General features: G+C 33.4%; 2 protein-coding genes and 1 long non-coding RNA gene across 5 annotated transcripts; 2 read left to right on the forward strand and 1 right to left on the reverse strand.

The window, feature by feature from the left end:
- Positions 1–914: 914 nt before the first annotated feature.
- LOC131594291 (probable RNA-dependent RNA polymerase 5) lies at positions 915–9,242 on the reverse strand. Of its 2 annotated transcripts, none has more exons than XM_058866378.1 (18): positions 8,732–9,242; positions 8,518–8,650; positions 8,025–8,099; positions 7,534–7,723; positions 6,614–6,812; positions 6,421–6,508; positions 6,182–6,322; positions 5,330–5,407; positions 5,134–5,205; positions 4,419–4,525; positions 3,925–4,073; positions 3,539–3,767; positions 3,107–3,332; positions 2,782–2,939; positions 2,113–2,281; positions 1,535–1,673; positions 1,282–1,445; positions 915–1,172 (listed from the first exon to the last, which is right to left on the reverse strand). In XM_058866378.1, exons 1-18 carry the CDS (start codon positions 9,103–9,105, stop codon positions 933–935), a joined length of 2,931 nt encoding a protein of 976 aa, XP_058722361.1. In that variant the 5' UTR covers positions 9,106–9,242; the 3' UTR covers positions 915–932. The 2 variants fall into 2 exon arrangements, with proteins under 2 accessions (XP_058722361.1, XP_058722360.1); XM_058866377.1 differs by having other exon boundaries at positions 2,113–2,284; positions 8,732–9,239.
- Positions 9,243–10,067: 825 nt separating this feature from the next.
- Positions 10,068–10,887, forward strand: LOC131598685 (uncharacterized). Of its 2 annotated transcripts, XR_009282366.1 has the most exons (4): positions 10,068–10,290; positions 10,411–10,482; positions 10,591–10,665; positions 10,754–10,887. It is a non-coding gene; the product is annotated as an uncharacterized LOC131598685 (long non-coding RNA). The 2 variants fall into 2 exon arrangements; XR_009282367.1 differs by lacking the exon at positions 10,591–10,665 and having other exon boundaries at positions 10,074–10,290; positions 10,754–10,816.
- A 544-nt stretch (positions 10,888–11,431) lies between these two features.
- Positions 11,432–13,346, forward strand: LOC131594633 (NAC domain-containing protein 102-like). Its single transcript, XM_058866809.1, has 4 exons — positions 11,432–11,479; positions 11,857–12,040; positions 12,552–12,826; positions 13,083–13,346. The coding sequence occupies exons 1-4, from the start codon at positions 11,432–11,434 to the stop codon at positions 13,344–13,346; spliced, it is 771 nt and encodes a 256-aa protein (XP_058722792.1).
- The last annotated feature ends 13,803 nt before the right edge of the window (positions 13,347–27,149 follow it).

Consider the following 27,149-nt stretch of genomic DNA (forward strand, 5'->3'; position numbering starts at 1 on the left):
ATTGAAAAAAATAAGTTGTCTTCTAATAAATACTATCTCTGGTCCTATTTATAAGAAAATAAATTCTTTTTAGATATATTGAATAAATAACATATTTGGACAACATATTATCTAGATACATTATTTATTCAATGTATCTAAAAAGAGAATATTTTCTTATAAATGGAATCAGATGTAGTACTTATTTAGCGTCATTAACTCGACGCTTGTACCACGTGTCAAGGTGGCCAAAATGACACATATGTCACATCATTCTTCTTTTTGTTGATTTGAGGCTAATTTTGTGTACTTGAGATACAAATGATATGGTTTCATTTTTTTTCAATTAATTTTGGTTGAACAAGGAACAAATAGAATTTTGACTTACTCTCAACCTTGTTCTTTTTCAACTTTTTTTTTTTTTTTTTTTAATTTTCCTCTTCTCTATCTATCAACTTTTCTTCTTCTTCACTATTTTCTTCTTCGACTACTTTTCTTTTTAATAATTTATCTTCTCCAAAGACTTTCACCTATTTTTCTTCTTTTTCTCCTTTTTCATCAACAATTGTTTCTTCTTCATCTTCCCTAATACTTTTCCAAATAACCTCAACACTTCAGCTACAATTTTCATGTCTGGTTGAATAGGGTCAAGTATTGGATAAAATGTTTATGTTTCTTTCTATAATAGCCAAGTTTATTTTCATTTGTCCAACTTAAAATTCTAAGATCTCGTAGTTAATCACTATTTCTATATGGTTGTCAGATACAACTACATAAATTGGTTCAACCTATTCTCTAGTTTTTGATTGCATTATCTCACCTTCTATATTCATTTTTTTTGGCAATAGAAAGCTTCTTGATTAAATATTTGGAACATAAGATGATTAAGATATACTAGTACTAATCATTAAAAATTAGAATATATACATCTATCATAAGTTACTTAATGTATTTCATGAACCGAAAATCTCACGCAATACAGATGGATTACACATCAAACTCTTTTGATATTGTTGTTCTGCATAAAACCTAATGAGAACTGAACCTGCAACCTTCCAAACAAAGCCACATCTACTGACTTCATTTTTTTCAATGGCATAGTCATAATTAACGTGATACAAAGCCAATGCCTCATTATAAATATCACTAGTGTTCTTCGATCGATCCTCTATGTTAGCATAATCATCGAATTTCTGAAAAAGAGATTCCAATCAGCATCTCAAAAATGGGAATCTCTAGTGAAAGAAAAATTGAATGAAATATGGTTTAAATATGTTATTGTAAAGACTAAACTTTTTTTACCTGCTTATAGATCTTATTGACTTGATCAGCATCTTCGGTTTTGGACTCGGATGTGTCACTGCAGGCAATACTCATGTCCTTCCGATACTCCTTATACAGTGCTTCCCACTTTTTCTTACAATGCGTGGGTATTTCAACATCAAAACAGGGAAGTTTTCTAATTTCTGATGGCATGTGAATAAGAAGAAAAAGGTCAAAAACACTTGAAAGTGGACTGTGGACTACCATAGCATGAGTGTAACAGACTACTCACCATTCCCAGATGTATCAGTAGTTTGCCATCTGTAAACCTCGTCGAATATTAAACCTAAGATCGAGGTTGAAGTGAATGATCCAGTCCTTTCCATATAGTGTGGGTATATTTCAGCAGTCAAATCATTTGGAACTTGGATCTGTTGTTGAAATTTAAAGTTAAGTAAACTAAAGTGGTACTCAAAATTGTGGACTCCTAAGAATTACTATGTATGTAGCACTGGTTTTTCAGGTTGAAGGTGTGTCTATCGTGCGACACATACATGTGTGTTACATACAAACCGGTGCCAACATCATGTCTGGTGTACATTTTCGTGTCAATGCTTCTTACTTAGGATGATTGTAACAGTAAAAATGTATTAATGTAATAAACCAATCATGGTACTGCCCACACTCAAAGATCAATCATATCCTACGACCAAAAAAACAAACCCTAAATACAGTTTGGGCTAATGGACCCTGTATAATCATTTTTGTTGTGAAATCTATCTACATGCAGCTAAACATTTTACTGTGTCAACTGTTTTTAAATTGTAATACAGAGGGTGTATTGCAAATTAAGAATAATACAGAACTAACCTTTGCTCCACCTTTTTTAGGAGCATCTAATGCATCATAGTATATATCAATCAATTTAAGTATATTTTCTGTTACTTGCCGCTGCTCCCTTTCTTTAGTGCTATCATTTCTTAATATCAAAAGGCGATCCATGAGTGCCATCCAACTATCAGCCGCTATACCTATTGTGCTACTGGAAAGAGGAGGGGGAAAAATTCTGGTAAGGTTCATAGAATTAAAACTGAGAAAACTCTTGCTTTCAATTTGACATCTAGAACAATTTCTTTTACTCTTGGTAGCATAATATATATAGAAAAAACACCTCAATGAAATGCCACTTCAACGATCAAATGCTTATGTTTATGCTGACGATTGCTACATGCAATAACTTTAAAGAATGTCTTTTTTGTATCACTTATATGGTCAAGAACCATCTACATGATATGATACATTATAAGGCTTTCAGGCCACAAGCAGAAGAAATGGGATTATCTAGCAAGCATATATACAACACATTATACAGGCCTAACTATGTCCTCGCAAAATATTACATCAGGAAACCAAAATGGTAAACATTAATGTTATATTAGAGCAACACGGGTACTGTTCAGTTAAAAGGTTTTCAGGCTACAAGCACAAGAAATATCTAAGACATACAATTTAGAATTTTATATACAATGTAACACCCACCTTGATTGAAACCGAGTTTCCAGATATAGTCTAAAAAGTTCTTCCTCAAGTTCCACACCTAAAAGTTCACTAGGCTTTTTAACACTAGAACTCAATCTTACAGAATTGCATGGTGGACTTTCCATCCAAGGGTCACTCTTCTTGAAATATTGCAACAGCTGAAACATTTCAAATGATAAATGGTAAATATAATATATATTTATATATATATGTATGATAGTAAAACACAAAAAGATATGATGGTAAAACACAAAGCACAATTCCTTCAATGTTAATAATAGAGCAAGTAAAAACATAACGAAGGCTTTAAAACTGAAATGGAAACCTGAGGATTTTTTGACACCCAGTACATGTCACCGTCAAAATCACCTCCAGCTATCTCATCTGCTACAGAGCGAGGTCCAACACATGGGAAAAAAATTGCATATTTGCCATGCCCAACATAAGATTCTAACCCATCCACATGTGTGGCCTGCATTATGTGAATGTCCCCAAAATGTAAACCTGGATTTCGATAAACCAGCACATCTCCAGTAATTTGGCCATTGTCACTACCAAGAAAAAAAGGATTTAACCAGTCAACACTCAAAACAGGCCCCGTAGTTTGAGTTTCAAACATTAATTTGACAATAAAAACTAACTAGTACACATGGTTGAATATTATTGAAAGGGCGCGCGTGGAGGGAATAAGGAGATGGAGAATAACAGAATGGGGACAGGTGGAAGAGAGGAGTCTGGATAGGATGTTCATGCTTACTGAATAATACAAACTTGATTCTCTTTCAGGCAATGGTTTGCTGTGGGATCAACAGTCCCCATCACATAGAAACAATCTTCTAAATATAGTTTCCCTCCTCTGAGCTTGTTTTTTTCCGCTTTTACAAGTCTAGTTAGATAATGCTGAAGAAATGGTTCATCAAGAGGAATCCCACATAAAATCATTCCTGCAGCATTGTATTCATCCATCTCACCATAGTTGACAGAAGCTGCGAGTGTATCGACAATTGAAAACCACTGTTAAGGGGGATTCTGACCATTTGAGGTAGTAGAACAATTAAACTCAAATCCAATAAACAGCAGCTTATCTTAAATATGACCAATGTGAATTAATAATTGGTAACTAGAAGTATTTAAGAAAACTACCTCTGAGGGCAGCACGCTTATTGGTATAGATATGGTCGAAATCTTCTAAATTACTCTTAAGTACATCCATGAAAAACTCATTTGGAACTCCTCCATAGCTTAGAAGTGCGATCAAATTTTTAGATAAATATGCTCTATTTGGCTTCTGGCTGAAACATGGAGGCTTCGGATCAGTTTGTTTTCAAACACAAAAGCATTCTTCACTCATGAATACATGCAGAAGGTTAGTCTAGCTCAAACAACTTTTAACATTAAACAAGTTGGTTAGGCAATTTAGAATCAGCATATCAATATCAATGATAATGTATATTACTAAGAAGTAAATACACTATAAACAGATATGAGGAACGTAGTTATAAACAATGTTATGCCTCCACCTTTCAATAGGCATCAATATAATCTATCATGGCAACAAGTGAATACATCCCCCCAACTAACGCCCTAGCAGCAAAAGTGAATGATATCAACCCTGCTAAATTGAAAAGGTGAAATACCTTGTAGTTACCACCTCCACCGAATTTAAGCTCTGAGTATTTGAAAGGCTCGGATCAGTTTCGACTTTGATCATTGAAGGCCGAACCTGTATTGTTCTTGGAGGAAGCTTCAAGATTCAAAGATACAATATCATAGTCAATAGCTGCATAGTTAAAGAAGAAATGACTAAAATACAAACAAGTCCAAAAGAAGCTTATTTATAAAACGAAAAAACTTTCTGAATTGTCAGCTCTTGAAATGGTTAAAGGTTTCTGAATTCTGTGATATCAAGGTAATTACCAAACTTAAAGAAAGTTCTACATAACAGCTATGAGACTTACAGCTGTCAGAGACAGCTGTCCTGTCACAGTAACAATTCCTCAGTAGTTACTGATACTACTCTAATAAAGACCAAAATGCATGATGGTGTTCAATGTTAGATTATACAGCTCAACAAAAACTCTCACATATTGTTAATTATTAGATGAACATATTACTAATCTTACCCATTTTGCCTTACTAAATTCCAAGCTCCAAATTATATTGTGTGACGTCCATATAATACAAAGAAATAATGACAAAATACAAATAATTATTTTAAAACTCGTTAACCGTGAAAGCTTCAAAACCAGTCAACACAAACTTAGAAATACATTAGGTCTTCCAAACGTAATTCATAAAAATATACATAAGTGTATAAATTTCCTTGACCAATAGAACCCGTAAAAATAATACCTTTTTGTTAACCAAAAGAGTACCCTTCATTGCACAACCCATGTGAAAGAGACGGCACTGAATCAGCAGTGGCTTAACAATAGGATGAGGAAAAATAATAAGTTATATTATAGTAATGTCCATGCATATTCCAAATGTATGCATGTAAAACACGTAACTGAAATAAGAAACAGGCTAAAGAAAAAAAAGCATCTACTGGCTGATGTGTGCTGAGTGCTGTTTCTCTCATAGCCTTACTACTCGTATCCCCAAGTTCAATCAGATTGGAAATATCCTGAAAAAAGTCATATAGCGCAGAATCAAAGAAAAAGGTAATTAGATCATAAATTTCATTTAAATATATCTGACCACACGCAAGTTAAAATTTAAGTTATTGAGAGAAATTTAGGAGCAAAATAAAAGAAAAAAGTCGTTAACTAACAAATATAGCATAGCATATATAAAGAAATTATTTTGTCCAAAAATATTGATTAGAAATAATAATTCTAAGTCTATAAAAGACAGCATGTACAGTAGAAGAATCATTTTCGTCGTTTTTTTTTTTTACTTTTCTCGCTGAATCCTCCCATTGGAAAACATACTACTTTGATAAAAGAATTTATTATGTGCAATCATATATGAATAGAAAGGAACATGAAGAGTAGCCGCCCAAAAAATTTCTTGCCCATTCCTCAACTTAAAACTCTTTGGAAAAAATTGTAGGAGCATGTGGTCATCAAAGTTTATAACCATAATTATCCACCAATAATCTGTAAATCCCATCCAAATCTCAAGAAATAACAAAACTCATAATTTATCCTTGCAAAAGAGTGGTATAAACATGAGAATCCAGAAAACTTATTTAGTTAGAAAAAGTAAAAGAAGCCGGTAAATGATCATGATAAAATGTAGCTAAATAGCCTGTGAATGAGGCAGTGATGAGAAATGCAATAGCAAATTCATAATGCAATTTTTCTTGGAGTGGATTTTTAACATATTATATTACCATTGACTGATATAGAGTTAGCTGGAAAAATATAAAGTGAAAAAAAATTGAGAGAAAAGAGACCTTGATATATGTCTTATTCAAGTTTGTTCCTGCTGCAACATTGTTAGGGCAGAGTACTGCCAAATCTTCTGAGATGAACCCAGTTCCGTCTGTGAGAATACATGGTTTCTCATTATGATTGAGAGGAATGCCATTTCCATCCTAAACCAGCAAAAAGGAATTACAACAAAATAAAATATTTGATGAAAGTGTGACATAAATTATAAAACCTTATTAGGTGACTTAAATATAAACTATACCCGGCATTGTACATCTGGTATTGTTTGGACACTCACAGTTGCCAAGTCAATGTTAAGCTTAAAGGTCTTGGATAGAATGAGAGAGAACCTGATTAACTATGAGGTTAGTCATGGGGTCAAATTTATTCTGAGAAAGTGGCTGAAAGAAAACATAGAGAAACTCTAAAAGATAGGATCAACACAAATATCATACCTAGCCATATACTTGTCAATGCTGGGTAACATGTGTGCATGCATAAATAAAGATCTAGATTCAAACATTGTCTTATTTGACAAAAGGTAAGATGTCCTCTCATCTGCAGAACAATATGATTCTGTCCTAACAAAATAACATTTGACTGATGAAGTTGTTGAATCTTTCTTCTTCTCTTCCTTTCCACCATCTTTGAAAACTGTTCAATCGTTAGAAAATTTAAAAACACGTATTTAAGTCACCATTAGTTTCTTTAACATCTCAAGAGACAGCATCTCACTTCAGACCATGACAATGTGATGGTTGACGAATGCTTTTCGCGGCCAATGACTGAAATGACCCCATAGCAACGCAAGGTTGAGAGAAGTGAAATCAGGCATATTCACCAAGTCATAAAAATTAACTTGAGAAAGTACTAGCAATCCTACAGAACCTAAAACTATATCTAATTAAACAATATTTTCAAAATTGAGACTGTGATAATGTTAACCTATAAATAAAGTATTCAATAGAGTTGTAGCTTCCATACAAATTAACTCAATGCATGATAGTTTGAATCACATAATTAAAGAACATTATTGAGCAAGCAAAATTTAGAAATGTGTTTTAAAAAATTACTATACCAGTGTAAGACTACAGAGAAATCTGCAGAGTATAATGAATCACATAACATGGAAGGAAAACAGATGCAATAGCAGATTAAAGGGGTTGTAAACTTGCAGCCTAGACCATATGTTGCACATACTAAATGAAAAATGCAATTTTCCCAAACTATTTACATCTTAATCAGATAAAAAAAACTACATGGATTCAATATCATAGAAAGTAGAAACCCTAAAAAGGCTTAACAAACAATTTAAAACTAGCAGTTAACAAGATTACTAAAAAATCGATTTAAAACTAGAAAGTAACAGGATTACCAAAAAATCGATACAAGCGATGCCCGACATGGATCCCTTCTTTTCCAAACTTCCCATAGTGATTGGCAGCTTCTTGAACACTGGTTTTTGACTTCTTTGCAGTCTGAGGATCAGCGAATTTAACAAGCAAAACATTGTCATCACCTAGAGACTTCTGCAGGTGTGTTCGTGTGTGTTGCAAAATAGGGCCCTGAATAATTCAAACAAAGAGGCAATAAAATAAACCACATTTGGTATCAAAATAGCCAGTTGAATAAGAAAGAAAAATATCAATCATATAAAAATCTGAATAAAATTTATTGATTCAGAACAATAATTTTAATACATTCATTATTATTATTTATTTGATTATTGTTATTGTTAATATTGTTAGTAATTTCATACAAATTGATAGCTTCATAGCATCAAATCCATTGAATAGAAAAAGAGTTATAATCACAAAGACAAATTTCACAGTAGACAAATCCAAAGGAGGAGAAAGACATACAAACCTTGAACCTCAAGCTCCCATTTGCAGCAACATAGCAATGGTACATATGTGTCCTTCCAGAATCCCATTCATTATACTGCAGAGATAAACCAAAGTAATATTTTCTAGCACATCGAGATTTAAATGAAAAAGAGTTTTCAAATAAAGTATAAAATCTATTCAACTACATTTTACCACTAAGTGAGGTCAGCTACATCGATCAACTTTCCCCGTAATATTCTATCATGACTATAATTTTATCCAAATTGTTAATCTCAAAGTCTTTCTTAATAACTTTTCTTATAGTTTTTCTATATTCTCCTCTACCTTAACTTGTTTGACTTTTCTTCATCTGATCTATAAAATCTATAAAGTTAAAAAAACAATTTAACATCATTTTACCATAACACTATTTCACTCCATTTCAATGCACTAGCATTACTAAACCAAAATCTAGAACTGCCATAACTGTTCAACATTCATGATAGTATGATACTAATAACAAGATATTTTACCAGTTGCCGATCACTAGGACGATCAACGCATTTCTTCCCCACAGCTTCCCAAATCTCATTCTCAAAATTTTTCATCGGCAAGTCTTTCAAGTTTCTAACATCTTCAGCACTCACAAAATCTTCAATACTCCTACTGTAACAACACCAACAACAAAAAAACACAAATTAAAAAAAAATAACAAAAAAATATTGAAGAATTTTTAGTTATTAGTACCTTCCAGCATAACTCAGTAGCAGAAATGATTTTCGAAACTCTAATTCTCCTAACGCTGCTAGAACACCGGAAGAGGAAGTTGACGGTGACGGTGAAGGACGTGACGGAGAGTGTGAAGGTGGCGGAGTAGGAGGTGTTGAAAGTGAGAGAGAGTAAGGATGTTGTTTAAGCATGTGCATGATAAGAGCGTTAATATTTCGAATTTTGGAAGTGGAAATTTGGTTAAGAAGATCAAGAGCTTGTTGTTCTCCGATAGCAGCGAGGCGTAGTTTGGGTATAGGATCAAGTGTAGGTTGCGGCGATTGTTGGAGGCGAATGTGTTCTACTAGGTGCTCTACTGATGCCGGAAGAGTCACCGCCGGTTGCTCCGTCATAACAAACTTTATCGGTAACGAACAAGTGGAAAATGGTAAGGGAATGGAGAGTGAGAAGTTGAGGAATGAGAGAGTATTGGATTTAAAGAGAAGAAGAAAAATAAATGAATAGTAATTTTTTTTTTTTGAAACAGCAAAAAACAATTCCATTACCAAATGAATAGTAATTAAAAGAAAAGAAGTGAAAAGACAAGACTATGACGCCACGTCAGTTGAGTAGTAGGAGAGGACAAGTGGTGAGTGACTGAGTGAGTGAGAATCTAACATAGCAGCAGTCAGCAGAGCGGGAATCTCATTTTGATTGAACCGCAAAAGCCAAAACTAAGATTCAACAAATAAATTGGGAACGAATCCAATTTTATTTTTTTTAACTTCAAACGGTCCAATTTTATTTTTTTAGCAATATTCCAATTCACTGCAATTACATTAATGCTCTCTACTTTTCGAAGATACACATTAGTAAATATTTTTTTAACGTTGAGTAAAAAAAAGTGCTTCTCGAGATACACCTTCGTAAGTAGGGGGTATTTATGGTTCCACACATGGTGCGTGAGAACCCCCAATGGGTGAGGTAAGATACTGTCTAGTTTTTTACACAAAATAATATTTTGGTTTATCGATTGTTAATCTATAATATAAGAAAGGAAGTTGTTCTGGAAAACACCAAATATCCTTCCTTCTAATTTTGCCACCTCTCCAAAATGGGGGCAATTTTGGTCATAAATTTACTTTTTTCAACTAATGATGTCATATAATTGACTTCCAATTGTATAGTTGTTGTTTTGTGCCTTTGTTATTTAGGAATGAATGAATTGATGATGTCATATGGGGGAACTACAACTTAATGGTTACTGAAAAAGTATATCTTTTTGAATTGGCAAATAGCTGTATCTCACTATCTTAAATTCAAATTTTCAATTTCTTCTCTCTCTCAGTCCTTTCTCTCATTCTCTCTTTCTTCCTTTCTCACTTTCTCTCTCACGTTTCTTCTCTTCCCTTTCCTTTTTCTTTCTTTCTTCTTTACAAATCGGATGGTACTCTATGATACTCTTGGAGCGTTTCTGGTATGTCCACGGAAACTTACGGAGCTTCGAAACTACTGAAGATGTTGTAGTTATTGTATGTCACTCTTCATGTTAGGGTTTGTGGTGAATTTTGTGCAGGGAGGATTTGGAGTATATAAAGGTATGTTCTGAGTATCGGTTATGAAATTTCTTCGATTTGTGTCGGTTATGAAATTTCTTCGATTTGTATCTGTTTCTGAATTGTTTGGTTTTGTGTTTAAAATTACGGTTTTGTGGCTAGGGTTCAATAACGGGAAAATTACGGTTTTAATTTTATAGATTTATCATCGGTGTTCGGTCGAAGAGGTTGCCGGTGAATATTCTGAAACAAGTTTAATTTCAACCTTTATTTTCGATTTGCCAACGAAGTGACATTTTTTTTGTTTGCTTACAATGTTTTGTTAATTATTTTTTGATGAAGGTTTGAACGTTGTTGCTGTTTTATTGTTATAGTGTCCACAAAATCAATGTTTTGTCGTTGTTGGTCGTAAACAAGGTTGGTCCTTCGGTTTGTTGATTCAAACAAATCATATATTGATTGCATTAATTGTTGTTGAGGTACAACTTTGAAACTGTCTTTGCAGCATCTTTGAAATTGCCTTTAATGGTGGGAACATATTCGGTGTCGGCTTTGCTTCGTCAAGTGCAGGTTGAGAATTTTCGTAAGCTTGCTATCTTGACTGATTTTTTTTTTATTTGCTCTCTCTTCACATTTCTCATTCTTTCTTTCTTTGAAGTTGTCTATTCCTCTTCTTTCTTCATGTTCTTCTGCTCTTTTGATTCGATTTCAAGCGAAGAAGATGGAAATTTATTTATGGTTTGTGGTATTGTTTCACACGAAGAGTTTATGGCGGCAGATCTGAAGTTTTCGGCGATTTCACAGCGCTCGATTTTGCGGTGGTGGCTTTGTCCCCCGATCCTATCATCTCACTCAACTTATTTGTGGATCTACACTTTGATATGATGCGTTGTTGGTTAGTTTATGGTTTCAAATCGATTTCTGTTCTAAAATTTCAGGTTTTTTCCAATTTGTTTTTAGGGTTTTTGTTACAAGCTTTTAGAACTGACTGGTTGATAAAGAAGTAATTTTTAAGAAAAATGTGATTACCTTTAGATGATGCTTTGGAATGTCATGTTTTGATTTTAGGGTTTTTGTTACAAACTTTAGCATCTTTTTTGTTTAACAAAAGTTGGTTACATAATGATGCATAAGATTTGTATTTATGCAGGTTGGCATTTTTGGCAGAGGTTGGTTATTTACCATGGTTGATGTTCTGAATGTGAATGTGGTTCATCATATAGTTGGATATGTATAAAATTGGTTTACTTTAATTTCTACTTTGTTTAGATTCAACTTTTGCTTTATTTTACCATGGATATCAATGTTTGGCTTGATGTTTGAATACTCAAGGATAGCTTGGAGAATGAAGGATGCAGGGCATGGTTCAGTTTAGAACTGGACTTGAATTGACTTAGTGTAGGTATGAATATGCTGAACTGGACTGGTTTTAATGTGAGCATTTTTCTGTTATGTAGCAGGTCTTGAATGACATACATATGGTGCGATGACGGTTTTAAATACGCTTTGGTTTGGATGTATGGTAAGGTGTATGGACTGATATTATGGTAAGGTGTATGGACTGTTTTTACCCTTTAAAGGTATTTGACAAGTTCTTGAATGTTTCAGATTCTGAATTTCTTACCTAAAGGGGCTCGCTCTCTTCTTGTGCAGCCAATATTACAAGTTTCTATGGAGAGTGCTACCAATTCGCAAACACCGGCGGGATTTATTCGGCTGGTCTCGACCACGAGATATGCATTTAACGTCAAAGGCAGAGCCTGGATTGCAGCTGTGGCTAACAAGCTTAGAGGTAAATAGCATTATCAAGTTGTGAATGATTTTTCATTTTCATGTTTCTGTTAAGATATTTGAAATTATGTTATTAAATTCTGTTGTAAATAGCACATGTTCAAATCATTTTATCCCTATAATCATGGAATTTGGTTGCACACACTTTATCATTAACCTCTGTCATGTGTGTTTTAAGCCAAACTTCAATTCGATTTATACAGGTAAGTTGAAGAGATAGAAAAGGAATGTGTTGGTAATAGTTGAAGCAGGATGGTAAAATACACATCTTTGATATCATACTTGGAAGTGTAATTATGATGCCACTTGATATGACGGTCAGAAAGATGCAGTTGCAAAATCATATAAAAGGAAACTGTCCATATTTTGTTTCTGTTGTTAAAGAAGTTGATTTGTATAAGTTTGATCCATGGCAGCTTTCTGATACTTCCTTTTTTCACTTATAAATAATTTCTTTTGTTACTTTTCTTTCTAATTGCATATGAATAATTTGTTTTTGGTGATGTATGCAGAAATGGGTTATCACAATGAGAAAGAATGGTATTTTTTCTCTCAGGGGGGTCGAAAATACTCGAACAGTTCCCGGCCTAACCGGGTTGCCGGAAGTGGTTACTGGAAGGCTACCGGAGCTGATAAACCAACTGGGAAAGTGAAACCAATGGGGATACAAAAAGCACTGGTTTTCTATGCCGGTAAAGCCCCCAAAGGAGTGAAAACTAATTGGATTATGCATGAATATCGTCTTGCCAACGTTGATAGGCCCGCCAGCAAGAAAAATAATTTAAGGGTATGTTTAGTGTCCAATTAAGTTTAATTTTTCAAATTATTGTTGGTGATGTCGAAGTGTCTGGAAATGTTTCATAGAATTTTTTTATCTGATTTTAGTTTGATTTTTTATTTGCAGCTTGATGATTAGGTATTATGTAGAATTTACAAAACAAGAAAGGAAAGATTGAGAAATTCAACACGAGTCTGGTTTTCTCGCTGTATGTGACTAGGCTTTCTCACAAATTTCTGACCAATTTCCGTTAATGCCATTGTAGGGAACTCTTGTCCATCAAGAAAATGCTGAACTCCATAAAAAAATGGACTTCATTCAGAAAGAAAATGCAGAGCTACAGAAGAAGGTTTATGAAGCAAGGAGTACAAATGAAGAAAATGTGGCATTGAATCTTTCATGCACTATCAGTGGATATGATTTACATGCGCCGATCAGTCTTCAGCTAAGGCAACCACAGGCTCAATACAGTGAACCCGCAACCATGAAATTATGGTATTCCCTCGAACTAATAATATATCGCATATAGATCCAGTTTCGCTATTTTTCTTTAGAAACTAAACGCTTAAATTCTGCACCAGATTACAACTGCATTCCTAACAAGCTGTCATGAACCAGTTCAAATATATAGCAGCCTAGCAGGTGGTTTTAGAATTTTGTTCTCTAGCAGCTGAGATATTATTGTATGAAATCTATAGATTAATTATAGAATCAACAAATGCATCTAATATTTATATCAATTCCTCTTTCTAATTTAAATTCTCAAACTTTCCTGATATGTTATACTACTGATCATTTTCAGTTGTGATCAGTTGAAATTACACTTTAAACACTAAAACTCAGTGTAGACCTCTATACCATACCAATATACTATTCACATGCATATCTTTATGAGGATATCAACATTACTGTTTCCAAAAAAAAAAACATAATTATAATTTAATATAAGAGCAAAAATGCTATTCATTATAAATAAAATTGTTATTAAGGTTATTCATTAGCCTATTTATTTCAGTATAACGATGAGTTTTCAATTTGAATTATTGATTTTAAATTTTAAGGCAAAATTTTCAATTCACCCTGTTGAATGTGGACTAAATATTTTGTTGAATGTTGACTAAATAGTACTGTTTCCAAAAAAGTTATTAAATACCATGTAATTTTATTTTCAAAAACTGCTTATAATTTATTTTGAATAAAAAAATTTATGTACTTCAAACATTAATTTTGTTCTCATTAATGTATTTTTTATAAACAACAATTATTATTTGGAAAAACAATACGTGTGACCGACCAGAACCGGTGCATACGCACGAGTTTTTATTGACTGATTATAATGGACTATTGTCATGCAATTAGGGGTGTTATAATGTAGTATCATTAAGAGAAACAAAATTATTTAGTATCATTTATATCATATTATAAGGAAAAAAATTAAGAGAAACAAAATTATTTAGTATCATTTATACCATCATTATTATAATATTAATAAAATTTATTATTCTTTATGACATTTATAACTTTTTTAATATACTTTATTATTTATTATTTAACTACACTCATTTCTTTCTCTCCAATTAATAATTAATAGTATTATTTATAAAATAATTATTGTTAGATTAAACCCTAAATAGATAACTATTAAGAAATTTTAATTTTAAAAAAATAAAAAGTAAATGAAAAAATATATAATAACTTACAAATTTTATATAAAATAATATATATTTTTTCAATATTTCGACAAATATTTTATAAACGACAAATTTGTTTATACGGGAAATTTTTATTTATTTTAAGAAAAATCAAAAATAATTTTAAAAATATATAATTGATTGTAGTGTGTTTGATTATTTTTTTTAAAATAGGTTTGATTAGATCTCTAATAAATAATTTTAAATTAAAATTTATACATGAAGACAAGTTTATAATTGATTCTAATGTTTTTTTAATTTATAAAATTACTAAAACAAAACAAATAAAAATCAAAGTGACTTTAAGATTTAGAATTTAAAATAACCATTTTATAGTAAATTAAAAATAAATGAATGCTTAAAAAACACGTATACTTTAAAAGTTTGATAAATGTATCTTTAATATTTTTATTGAACCTAATATTTTTATGAAAAATCAAAACAAAAATAATATCTAAATATAGAAAAAAACTATTAATTAAAATATTTTTATATACAAACAAAATTATAAGCACATATTTATTATCTCTTCTAAATTTGTACAATAAGTTATTGATATATTTTATTGTGATCATTTTGACATTGAATAAGTTATTGATATATTATCTCTTCTAAACTATGCACTTTGTCATTGATAACTTAAATATGTGATCATTTCGACATTGAATACCAAAATATTTGAAAGTAGTAATATAATATTTAATGTCAGATTTACTTTTTTTCACTTTTTTGTGACATTGAATACCAACTCTCTCCTATGTCACCTCAACAATTATTAATTTCCTCTCAATATTTCTGTCTTCTCTTTTTTCAATTTTAAATTTTTGAAAATCATTTTTTAAAATAATTTTTTATAAAAAATAATATTTATTTAAAATCATTTTTTAAAATAATTTTTATTTAAAATAATTTTTTATTATTGTCAAAACAAACAAAAAAATTATTCGGAAAAAAATACATTGTTGATTAAAATATTTATTTATACGGGGAACAACTATACTATTGATTCAAATACTTCTATAAATAATATCATAACAAAATTATCTTTTATATATAGAAAAAAATATTACTATTATAAATGGAAACAATTTTACTATTAATCTAAATATTGAATAACAAAAAAAATTATCAATCATTTTTTTCAAATATGTGAAAACATTAAGGGAAAAAAATACTATTGTTATAAACAAGAACAACTTTACTACTGATCTAACTTTAATACATGACAAAAAAATACTATTGTTATAAACAGGAAAAACTTTACTACTGATCTAACTTTATTACATGACAAATGATCATTTTTAATAAAAAGGAGTAACTTACTAATTCAACTTTAGTACGGGAAAAATGAAACCACTGATTCAAACATGTAGTTAGTCAATAAAATTTTATTGTTTTTTTTTTCTCATATCGTAGAAATTATATGAAACAGGAAAAATGAAACAACTGATCCAAATATTGATATCATTTACATTTCATCTTCTAAATAAATAAAAAATAAATAATTTTTTCTATTTTACAATTTAATTTTTCTTTCATTTCATTTTTATTATATATTAAAAACAAATGCGCGTACCATACCAGTACCCGTGCGAATGCACGGGTATCCCGCTAGTTGATTTAGTGATGATTGACGCTGAATTTGATAAAAAAGATTACAGTTCAATCTTCACAATTGTGACTGGAAGAGGCTTGAAATTGTAACACTCTATTTTGCGTAATTCATTTTTTACACATAAGCACATTATTTGATCACACTCCAATTTAAAGATATGAGATACTAGACCTAATGGTTACTCACTTAAGAGCTAACTCGAGTGAGACATAAGAAGAGATTATCAATAAGGTATAAGCACATGCACGATTTTCATTTTTAAAGGATAATTATGTAACATATTTGACTATCGATTTTATTCATGATGGTGATGATGCACATGTTGCTTATTATATACAATGTAAATTGCGAACATTTTTCTTGTATTTTGTTGGCACAACCTTTTTTTTAGACAACAGTTCAACCTATGTGGATGTTGTCCATGTTAACTACTTTTATAGACCTCGAGAGAATTCACGAGTATAATTAGGGAGCATTTTATTTGGTTTACATGTACTCCAATCTATATGAAGCAAGTCATTGGAAGACGAGACAAATATTAGGAAACAAATGTCTCTTTCTCGTAATGTCCCTAAGAATCCTATGATAGTTGTACCTCCCACGTAGGGGTGGGAATAGGCCAGGCCGGCCTACAGGGGCCTACGGCCCAGCCTGCATAGGCCTAGGCCAGGCCAGGCCTATTTAATAAAGAGGCTAGGCTTAGGCTTTTTTAAAAGCCTATTTTATTAAATAGGCCAGACTTAGGCTATTAAAAAAGCCTATGAAGCCTTATAGGCCGGCCTATATTTTCATATATACTAGAGATATGTTAAATAAGTTGGTTCATGTATGCATATATATTAGGAAAAAAAAGCTAAATAGACTACCATATATATATATATATATATATATATATATATATATATATATATATATATATATATATATATATAACAAATGCTAAATACGTTCACTTATATATATAAAACAAATGCTAAATACGTTCACTTATATATGTATATATAGGCCGACCTACAAGACTTCTTAAGTTATATAGATTTATTGAAAACTTTAATGAGATACAGACTTTTTAAATAGGCTTTCAGGCCAGGCCAGACTTTAAAAAAGGCCAGGCCAGGCCAAAAAACTGAGCCTATGATAGGCCTTAGGCCAGGCTTAGGCCTTTTAAGTTTATCATAGGCCAGGCTCAGGCCTTCTAAAGCCTAGCCTAGCCTAGCCTATTTCCACCCCTACTCCCACGGTGTACCATAGAGATATTAATAGTGCATAGCGCGCCAACTGTTAGTCCATGGAGTACGTTATAGTTTATACAATTATATTCAATGATAATACATAGTTTTCCACCTATATATAATGTCAGCGTGTGAGGGAGATCCCTCAAGATCAGCTCCTCAAGAAATCTTATGGGATATCTAGTCTAGGGCAAATCATATTGTGGATGTCTTGCATATATGTTGTTGTATGTTCACTATACTCAATAGTTAAACTCTTTTATAGTCTGTTTTCATTTTTGTAAATGTTTTGAGTTGTAATTTTGACATCTGTCTCAGAAATGTCATATGGATATTCTGTTTTATGATTATCATTTGATTTAGAGTTAAGGGTTTGTTTATGTATGATATTTTGTTTTATATGTTAAAAATATGTGACTTATGTACGTTAATTTTTAACTTTATTAGTATAAATAGAACATAATTAAAACAATACACTGCTATGTATATTAACATAATGCATTGTTAGTCAGACAAAAAAGTTTATAGTTGATTTAGGGGTTTATGTAAATAGCATTATTAGGACCAACCATGCATGCAAAGCATGTGGTTTAAACAAGGTTATAAGTTTGTCTGTATAAGATTAGCTAGATAGATTCTATGTGCAAAATATGATGTTTAAAAATGGATATTAATTGAGACATGTTTTTTTCTTTATGGTAATGTCTAAATTTACCTTGAATAAAAAGTACGAATGGAAACATGATAATAGTTAAGTCAAAGTTTTGTCTTGCTAGATAAACCATGCTGCAAAATATGATGTCTAAACATGACTATTATTTAAGTCATGGGTTTATTTGGATTGTAATATCCGAATAACCCACAACAATAATAATAATCTGAACCATTAAATTATGAAGGTCTGTGTGATAATCCTCCTTTAACTATAAATTTTGTTTGTTCGGACATTTCTTCTTTGATCGCTTTACTCTAACAGTGTTAAGTATTTAATATTTAGAGTCCATGCTCTGATATCAATTGAAATAGATACGAATATCATGAGAAATTGGTTTATTTCTGACCCATTTAAAATTGTAGTTTTACTTTATAACAAAAAATCTATCAAAGAATATTTGGAGAAAAAAGTTAGTGTAAATCTTAGATAATATTTAATATTGTGTGCGTGAGAGTGTGATTTACAATATTGTAAATAAAAATATTAGAGTTTAAAAGTGATCACAAAAGAGATTTATACTAAATCACCAAAGTAGCTACTCAAATCTCCACAATTTGTGAGATTTTTTATTGATGCTTGAAAACTCTTCTTCTTGTGCGCATCTTTTCAACTATGCATTCTCTTAACCTCAACACGCTTACAACAATGATTGATATAACTTTTGTCAACTTACAAAATAACAACAAGTTTTGTTTCAACTTGAGAATATGCAGTTTTTGAGATAAATTTGCGAGGATTAAAGTAATACAAAAATGTTACCATATGGAAGTGGAAGGTTTGTAGTGAGATGATAAAATGTGTTTATGATATTGATTTGTGACAACGTTGAGTCAAAAAGATGATTTATATGGAGTTTTAATGTGTTCAACGCTTCTTTATTCTTTTGTATTCAAAAGTCTCACTTACTAAATGAATAAAAAGCTCTATTTATAAATGATGTTGTCTCCTTTAATATTGTTGCAAGATGAAGAGTTATTTTGAGCCATGAAATTTCGATTCAATTAGAAATAAGCCATTAATGTCAGAAAAAGTGAACCCGACTCCTTGGACAAGAGGATGAAAAGCAACTTCCACTATTTCTCTTGTACTTTATGTTATAAAGTACATTAAGTTCCATCACATCACTACTCTTATGATACTTCTGATTTTAATTGTTGGCTAAGTAACTTATGTATCTTCGATTTTGATCATTTATGTTTGTATCATCATATGTATTTTTTGCTTTTCTTTTCATAATGTGGAATGCAATTGCTTCATAAATTCTTTATCTTTAAGTAATTCTCTTAAATGATGTCTTATTTTGTCAATGCTTAAAACATACATATAACATTTAATATCAATTGATATTAAACTAAAAGAGTTTTTTATCTTCAAATATTTAAAATATATTTTAACATTGAGATTATTTTTGACCCACTCGTGTAGCAACCTGCCTAAAAATTTAGCTTTAGAGAGTCGCCACCTATTCTACCAAGGCGAATAGGAAACCTTTCGTAGTTGAGAGATCAGGGTAAGATACTATATTCAGGTCGAGGGAAGGTGTTAGGCACCCTCAACCCTTTCCTAAAGGCTAACATTGCAAAGATGAAGGTTTATAGCTAATATAAAGAAAGATGACAGACAGTTAATAGGGTTAAGGCAAATATTATCAAAATTAAGGTTTATGATTTAAGGAAATGAAATCGGGACAAAATGAGATTTATGGGGGAGGGGACTCGCCTTGTTGCCAAGTGCCTACGTATCTCCTTATGGAGAATCAGAGTCAACGTAGTTCGGGCTACGGGTTGTACGCCCTTAAGGTTTGAAATTTGATTGAATATGAGTTTAGAGGCTTTTTGAGTGGCCTATCGTAGTTTTGAATTTGTGATTTGAAAGGGCATTTTGAGTTGCCCAGGATAAAAATCTTGTAGTATCGTGGTTTAGTGTATTTTAGATGTTTCGGCGTACAACCCTGATTTAATTTGTTACCATTAACCGCAATGATCAATAGATTCGATCACCATAGTTAACAGATTAGTAAAGGATTGCTGGCAATTCTAATCGATTGATTCGATTATCACTTTTAGCAAATGGAATGTATTTTAATATGATTGTTAATTTATCGTTATCCCTCATAATCAATAGCTTTGATTAAAAATAATAACGAATTTTTAAAGAGGAAATGCTAATCATCGTAACCAATAGATTTGGTTAAAACCATTTAGCAAAATAAGTTTATTTGAATTTATAGGATTTGATTAATTAAATTAATCGATTATTAATCATCGCGACCAATAAATTTAGTCGAAACGAATAATAATTTAAATCCTAATATTTGGCCAAGGGCCAATGGGATTGAGCGAACCCTAATATATTGCTACTGTTAGGTTTTTTTAATTTTTATAATTAAGATCAAATTAATTAAATCGAGATAAGTCGGGAAAATGGTCGGAAAAAAATCCTAATATTAACTATAGTCTTAATCCTAATTATAACCTAATACTAATTTATTTAATTAACTAAATAGAATAATTAACTGAAATAACTAACTAAATAGGTTAAATTACGCAAGCAAAGAAACAGAAGAAAATTAATAAAAAACATAATTCACAAGATTATAAACAAGAAATAAGTACGTTCTAAGTAATGTTTCAAACACAAACCCAAAGAATATTCTAACTCTAACTTTTAAAATTACTTAATTTTGAATAAAATAAAAAAATGATGAAGAAAAAGAAAAGTATTATATCCATGACACTAAGCTAACATTATGGTTTAAGAGAAAACGTCAGTTTTGGTTTTTATACTTTAAGCTTGCAATCAACTACCAATGGCTATGTGACACATGGCAGTGAGAAGAAAAAAACAAATAAATGACCTATTGCTTAAAACTAACGCACGCCCAAGAGAGATAGCAAGTACCCTTGTATTTTCTTTTACTTCTCCTAGTTTCTCTTCTGGTTTTCTTTGTTACAGCACAGACCAAAACAATGTTTTAATTCTTCTCTTCCTCATTATGTCCTTGTTATACAAAAAAAGCATACAAGATCCACAACAAAAATCAACAATCAAACCAAGATGAAACCATGGGAATACAGAACTTACCAACGTATCGCTTCGCGGTGTTAACCCACTGTTGTTGTTGTTGAACTAACAAGAGGCGGTCGTTCTCGTCGGAGCAGCAGCGTGACGCGGAGGAGTGAGATGTCTGGGCTGCGGAGCTTTGTTACGACTATGCTCGAATGGTCTCGATCGGATGCACGCGAGGTGTAGTGATGCGGCTGAGGTGATTCGACGGTGATTTGAAGGTGTCGAAGCGGTGGTGATGTTGTTGTTTCGATGGTTGGCCGTGTGCGACGGCGGTGAGAGTTGGTGACGTGATCGTCGGTGGTGCCATCGCGTGGGGCTGCACATGCGGATCCGGTGGCGGAGCTCGCGGCCTGTCGCGCGGAGGCTTCCGCGGTGGTTGTTTTGACGAGGCCGACGGCGGGTTGAATCGACGGGCCTGAAGGTATGGCCGCGTCCGTTTGCGGCGGAATCGGAGGGAGTTTGTTGGTGATTGCGGAAGTTATTACGGTTCGTGAATCGTTGAAGCCATTGTCTTTGTTATTTTCCTGCAAAACAAAGAGAACAAGAATTTGCACAACTTGTGTCGCTGGTTATATGACTACACATTCATGGCCATTTGAAGATCCGTTTCTGTGTTGTGTGATCAATTCTTCATCTTTTTTTCTTTTTTCTTCCTCTTTCGCAAATAAAACAACAAAAAAAAACTGTGTATATCTCCTCAATTATGTTAGCGTGAATATGTATATCAAAGGAAAAATGTGAATAGAGGACCTTACGGAAAAGTGTCAGTGAAGAAAATAAATGATAGAAAAATCAGTAGAAAATTGATGGAATTTGTACGTGAAAAGAAGATAAGGATTAGTTGTTATTTCGACCGTGGATAGAAAAGTCGGCCTCCCCTCATTGTTAAAAGCAATCCTATTTATATTAGTTTAGGTTTTTTCTACACCTAATGGGCCTATTACCCAACTAAATTAATTTAATAAAAACTACATAAAAATAACAGAATAATAATAATAACAAAAATTCTAATAAAACTGATATTAAAATTAATAGCTATAATTCTAATTATATTAATAATCTTAATACTATCAAATGATTATATTAGTTAGTTAGTTAAATAAAATTGCAATAAATAATAATAGTTAATAAAATTACAAAAATATCAGAACAAACAAAAATGTTAGTAAAAAGCAATTATATCTAAGATGACAGAAACCTTGTAATAATTTGGGCCAACGTTTAGATCCCAAAACACCTGCTACTTACGCCATTGTTCTAACTCAACCTGATTTATAAGAGAGTAGGTTTGACAATAGAAATGTCAAACCTCATGACTCTTAATTTTGAACCTTGATGGATTAGCAGACGTAGATTTGATCGGGCAAATTTTGGGGTATGACAGCTGCCCCTGTTCAATCTTCTTAAACCTGAAGAGTCAGATAGGCACGTCTGCCTATCGTGATCTAAAGGTAGAAGATGATTGGACACTGCAATGCCCTAAAATTTGCATTCATCGAGAAGAACTTCTGCAGGAGATGGGCTTACAGATGCCACCCAGGGTAAATATCCCTCCTTTTTTTACTGTGGAGCAAATGCTCTCTCTTTTTTTTTGAAGGAGCTACGCGTTTTTGAGCGTAGCATGGCCTAAAAAGGCAACCTTGACTTTATGCAATGTTTATGATGCATGCGATGCATGATGCAACGCGCTTCTCAAAATAAATGAGAGCCATGTGTGTATATGCATAATGTATGAATGAAGTATGTTATTTGAATGATGCATGATTGTTAGTTGAAGTATGTTAATAATTCTGAAAAGAACGATAACACCTTTGATTGTTATTGATGATGTTTTGGAGAAGATCACTGCCGAGGGACTAACGTGATAAACCCAGTTGAGAAACCGTTTGAAAAATCTTGTATGCCTGGAAAAGCTCCTAGAAAGGATGGAATACGTCTTGAAGAAGACTTCCTGGAAAGGTTCCTGAAAAGGAACAGCGAGGACCTTCTGTTGATTGTGTAATTGGCTTGCTATGGTCAGCAAGCCTCCGTAGTTTGTGGACCCCTCACTTACCATAGTGCTGGTAAGCTACTCGCATTTTGTGAACCTCTCACTTACCATAGTGCTGGTAAGCTATTCGCAGTTTGTGAATTTCTCACTTACCATAGTTCTGGCAAGTTACGTCGCAGTTTGTATCTCTCACTTACCATAGTTCTGGCAAGCTACGTCGCAGTTTGTATCTCTCACTTACCATAGTTCTGGCAAGCTACTCGCAGTTTGTATCTCTCACTTACCATAGTGCTGGTAAGCTACTCGCAGTTTGTATCTCTTACTTGCCATAGTTCTGGCAAGTTACATCGCAGTTTGTATCTCTCACTTACCATGGTGCTGGTAAGCTACGTCGCAGTTTGTATCTCTCACTTACCATAGTGCTGGTAAGCTACTCGCAGTTTGTATCTCTCACTTGCCATAGTTCTGGCAAGCTACTCGCAGTTTGTATCTCTCACTTACCATAGTGCTGGTAAGCTACTCGCAGTTTGGACCCCAATAGGATTGCTTGCTATAGTTCTAGCAAGTTCACCTGCACCAATAGGATCATCTGTCCTAGTTCGGAAATTCACCTGCACCAAAGGAATTACCTGCCATAGTTCTGACAAGCGTACCTGCATAAGAGCGATCGCCTGCTATAGTGCTAGCAAACTTACCTGCATGGAAAAGATTTACCTGTTCGGAGACTCACGACTCGAGGGTCGGAGAAAATACACCAATCACAACACGAGGGTTGGAAACTAGGCTTTTGTAGTATGATTTGAATTTTGATGTAACAGTGAGACGGGAACTGATTACCAGACGGGAACTGGGTCTTCATGTAACAGTCAGACAGGAACTGACTTTGAAAATGATTTGGATGGCCAATAAAAATTGGGTTTTTTGTGATATGCTAATGCTCATGCGTATGTATGCATGTTTATGGGTGAATGAACAACAAGGTTGCTATCATCGGTAAGGTTACCGGGAAACGTCAATCGGGTGATTGGAAATAATATCTCAGTAAGGTTACTGGCATCGGTAAGGTTACCGGAAGCATCAATCAGGTGATTGGAAATAATACCTCAGTAAGGTTACTGGCATCGGTAAGGTTACCGGAAAGTGGGTGGATAATGCTTATGCTCATGTATATGTGGACTGATGTAACGAGTGGAACGAAGTAATGTCTTCTGTAAGATTACCTGAAAAGGTCTTTTTGGAATGGAAGTGAATGTTTGTCTTAAAGAAGACTATCTGAAATGATTTATCGAAATGGTAGCAATTTGTCCTAGAGAAAACCACCTGTAAAGGCTCTTAGAGTAGATAGAAATTTGTCTTAAAGAAAATTGCCCGAAAAGGTGTGGTGTAATGTATCAACCAATGTGTGTAAATGCATGATTTATATGTATTTGTATGATGCTCCAATGACAGGTTGTTAATAACCAAAAGCGTATACAGCTTGCTGAAGTTATGGGTTTGTTTGATAAGATGGGATGTGACGCTAGCGCGATTCCTCGATACCTGTTTTTGAACTTTGATGATCGTAGTTAGGAGAAATATTTGTTCGAGGTTGTAAAGTGCGAGAACGCCTTTTCCCCTTGTTGTGCGTCTTGCCCCAGTTTGATTTTTTTTAGAAATGCTCCCCGCCTTTAACCTTTGAATTTTTTGCTTTATGGATTTGATATCCAATGCCCCAATGTTTAGTGGAAAAGATGCCTATGATCTCCAAGTTATGAAGGAGGTGCCTCGGGGAATAACCTTGCCATATGCTTCGACGTTTAGATTGAAGGGCGTGCCCCTGATCTCCAGGTTATGGAGGACTATCCATAGTGTCCTATCCTTTTGAATTTGAATTCCTCCCCTGTTTGACATGCCCCTGTCTGTTATTGCTTCGAGGTGTGCCCCAAGTCGATTGACCCTTAGAAAGAGTGCCCCTAGTTAATAGGATGTTTGATTGAATGCCCCTGCGATCCTTGAAAAAAAAATTTTTTTGCCCCTGTTTAGGAGAACCCCCTAGATGTGGTTCCCCCGACTCCAGGGTCTTTATTAGAAATGATCACCTTTGATTAACCCATTTCGAGATTTCCTCGATGCTAAGTGTATACTCGTAGATGGCGTTGTACCCTTTGAGAAGTAACTCCAATGTGATATGTATGCAAGTTTTGAAATCAAAGTCCGTTATGAATTAGGACTGGATGGTTTTGGAAAGAATGCTTGAAGAAGCACAGTGGTTAGAGATAGTTTTAACAAACATAGGAGTCAGTATAACAAATCCTGCTTAATATGCTTTCATGGTTAACCTTGCCTCAATTAGGACTTTTAAATGTTGTAACTTGGCCTGGTTCATGTTTTAAGAAACAATGGATATAAGGCTCAAAATTTTATTTATCCCACCCCTTTCTCCTTGATGTTCTCCAGATCCTAAAAATTCGCCTAATCCAATGGATGTGCTTTGTTTGCAAGAGAATCGTTTCAGTTTCGATGTTGAGCAGAAGCCTTAGTAGAGATCCAAACTTTGATGACATATGTTGTAAAGATCCAAGCATTGATGTGAGGCTTTGATGGTTTAGCAGTCACAAGATTATCCTTTGTATTTCGCCTTTGTTTTTATCCCTTATTTTTGCATGAACCAATTCTTTTGAATTTGATCCATCGGGATGCCCTAAATTTTGCCTAAGTCGTTTTTTTATTCATGGAATTTTTGACTTAGCATGCGCTTTTTCTCCTTTTTCTTTTGAATACTCCATTTGAGATTGATCCTTGGATATTGAATGTTGTGACTGCCATGTCGATTTTGATTTGTAAGCTTCGCCTTTGATACTTCCTCGATCTTGAATGATGTAATGAGGAAGAAGATTGTTGTGAATGTTATCTCCATTACTTCCTCAATCTTTGATGAATACGAGGAAGAAGATGTGCTTGAACCTTTGCTTTGCTCCTTGCTTGAATCCCTGCTTGGATTGACTGATTCTCTTGACAACCAAAATACACCATTGAATTAATTGAAATCTACCCTGCCCCTGGTTAAAATCAAGGTTTATTTGAAAAGTAGAAACAAACTCCAACTCCTGGCTCGAGGGGGTAACGAGGGATTAACATCCTTATATCTCCACTGTTTGGGAAATGAAACAATGCCTGTACATCCTCGGCTCGGTCTTACTTTGAAAGCATACGTTTAGCTGGACTTGGTCATTTGTATTCGTCATTCTCCCTCAAGTTTGTTAATAACCCTAAAAATAGAAGTGTGTGACTGGAAAGTCATGGTAGTGAGTGAATGAGTTGACTCCAAAACCTGCACGGTTGTCCCATTAGAATTACTAATCCGAAGGTACAACTTTTATCTTGAGTAACACTTAGCGGTCGTAAGGGTTGAAATTGTGAGCACGGTAAACACCTATTGATCCTAGGGATAATCTCCTTTGTAGATCCACTGACCTTGTTTCACTCCTTAGATTCTCAAACTTGTAGAAGTGAGGGCAACCTCGAATTTTCTTTGGACATGTCAAACCTGGCGGGAATAAATCGTTAGCGGTGGGTTTTCGTCGTATCGGAACTTCATGAGTTTCCTTTGACTGAACCTCTTTTGCTTTTTCCTAAGGATATTATCACATATGACCCTTTTTTCTTGGTGTGGGGCTGACGTATGTCGAATTCCCTCCATCGTGGTTATGCCTCTTTGTTCAGGATATTGCCCCAGTTGGACTAATCCTTGCCCCTAGGTTATCGTAGAGCGTCCTCGAAAGTTTGATATGTTCTAAGATGAACCCCTTTATAACTAGATACATCTTAAGTGTATCTATGAGGGAACTCTTTATTGAACTAATCCTTGCTCGATGACAACCTTCATTGTATTCATAATCCTGTTATGACAAAGGCATGGACATGCGGCTGGCATGGCGAAAGGCATCTTTTTTTTTCTTTAGCAAGACTAAGATCTTTTATTCTCCTTGCTCCATAGTCCACGATCCTTTGATTTTTTTGAGTTTCGGGAAACCGGCTAGC

Source organism: Vicia villosa, linkage group LG4, assembly GCF_029867415.1.
Source record: "Vicia villosa cultivar HV-30 ecotype Madison, WI linkage group LG4, Vvil1.0, whole genome shotgun sequence".
In the NCBI taxonomy this organism is placed as follows: domain Eukaryota; kingdom Viridiplantae; phylum Streptophyta; class Magnoliopsida; order Fabales; family Fabaceae; genus Vicia; species Vicia villosa.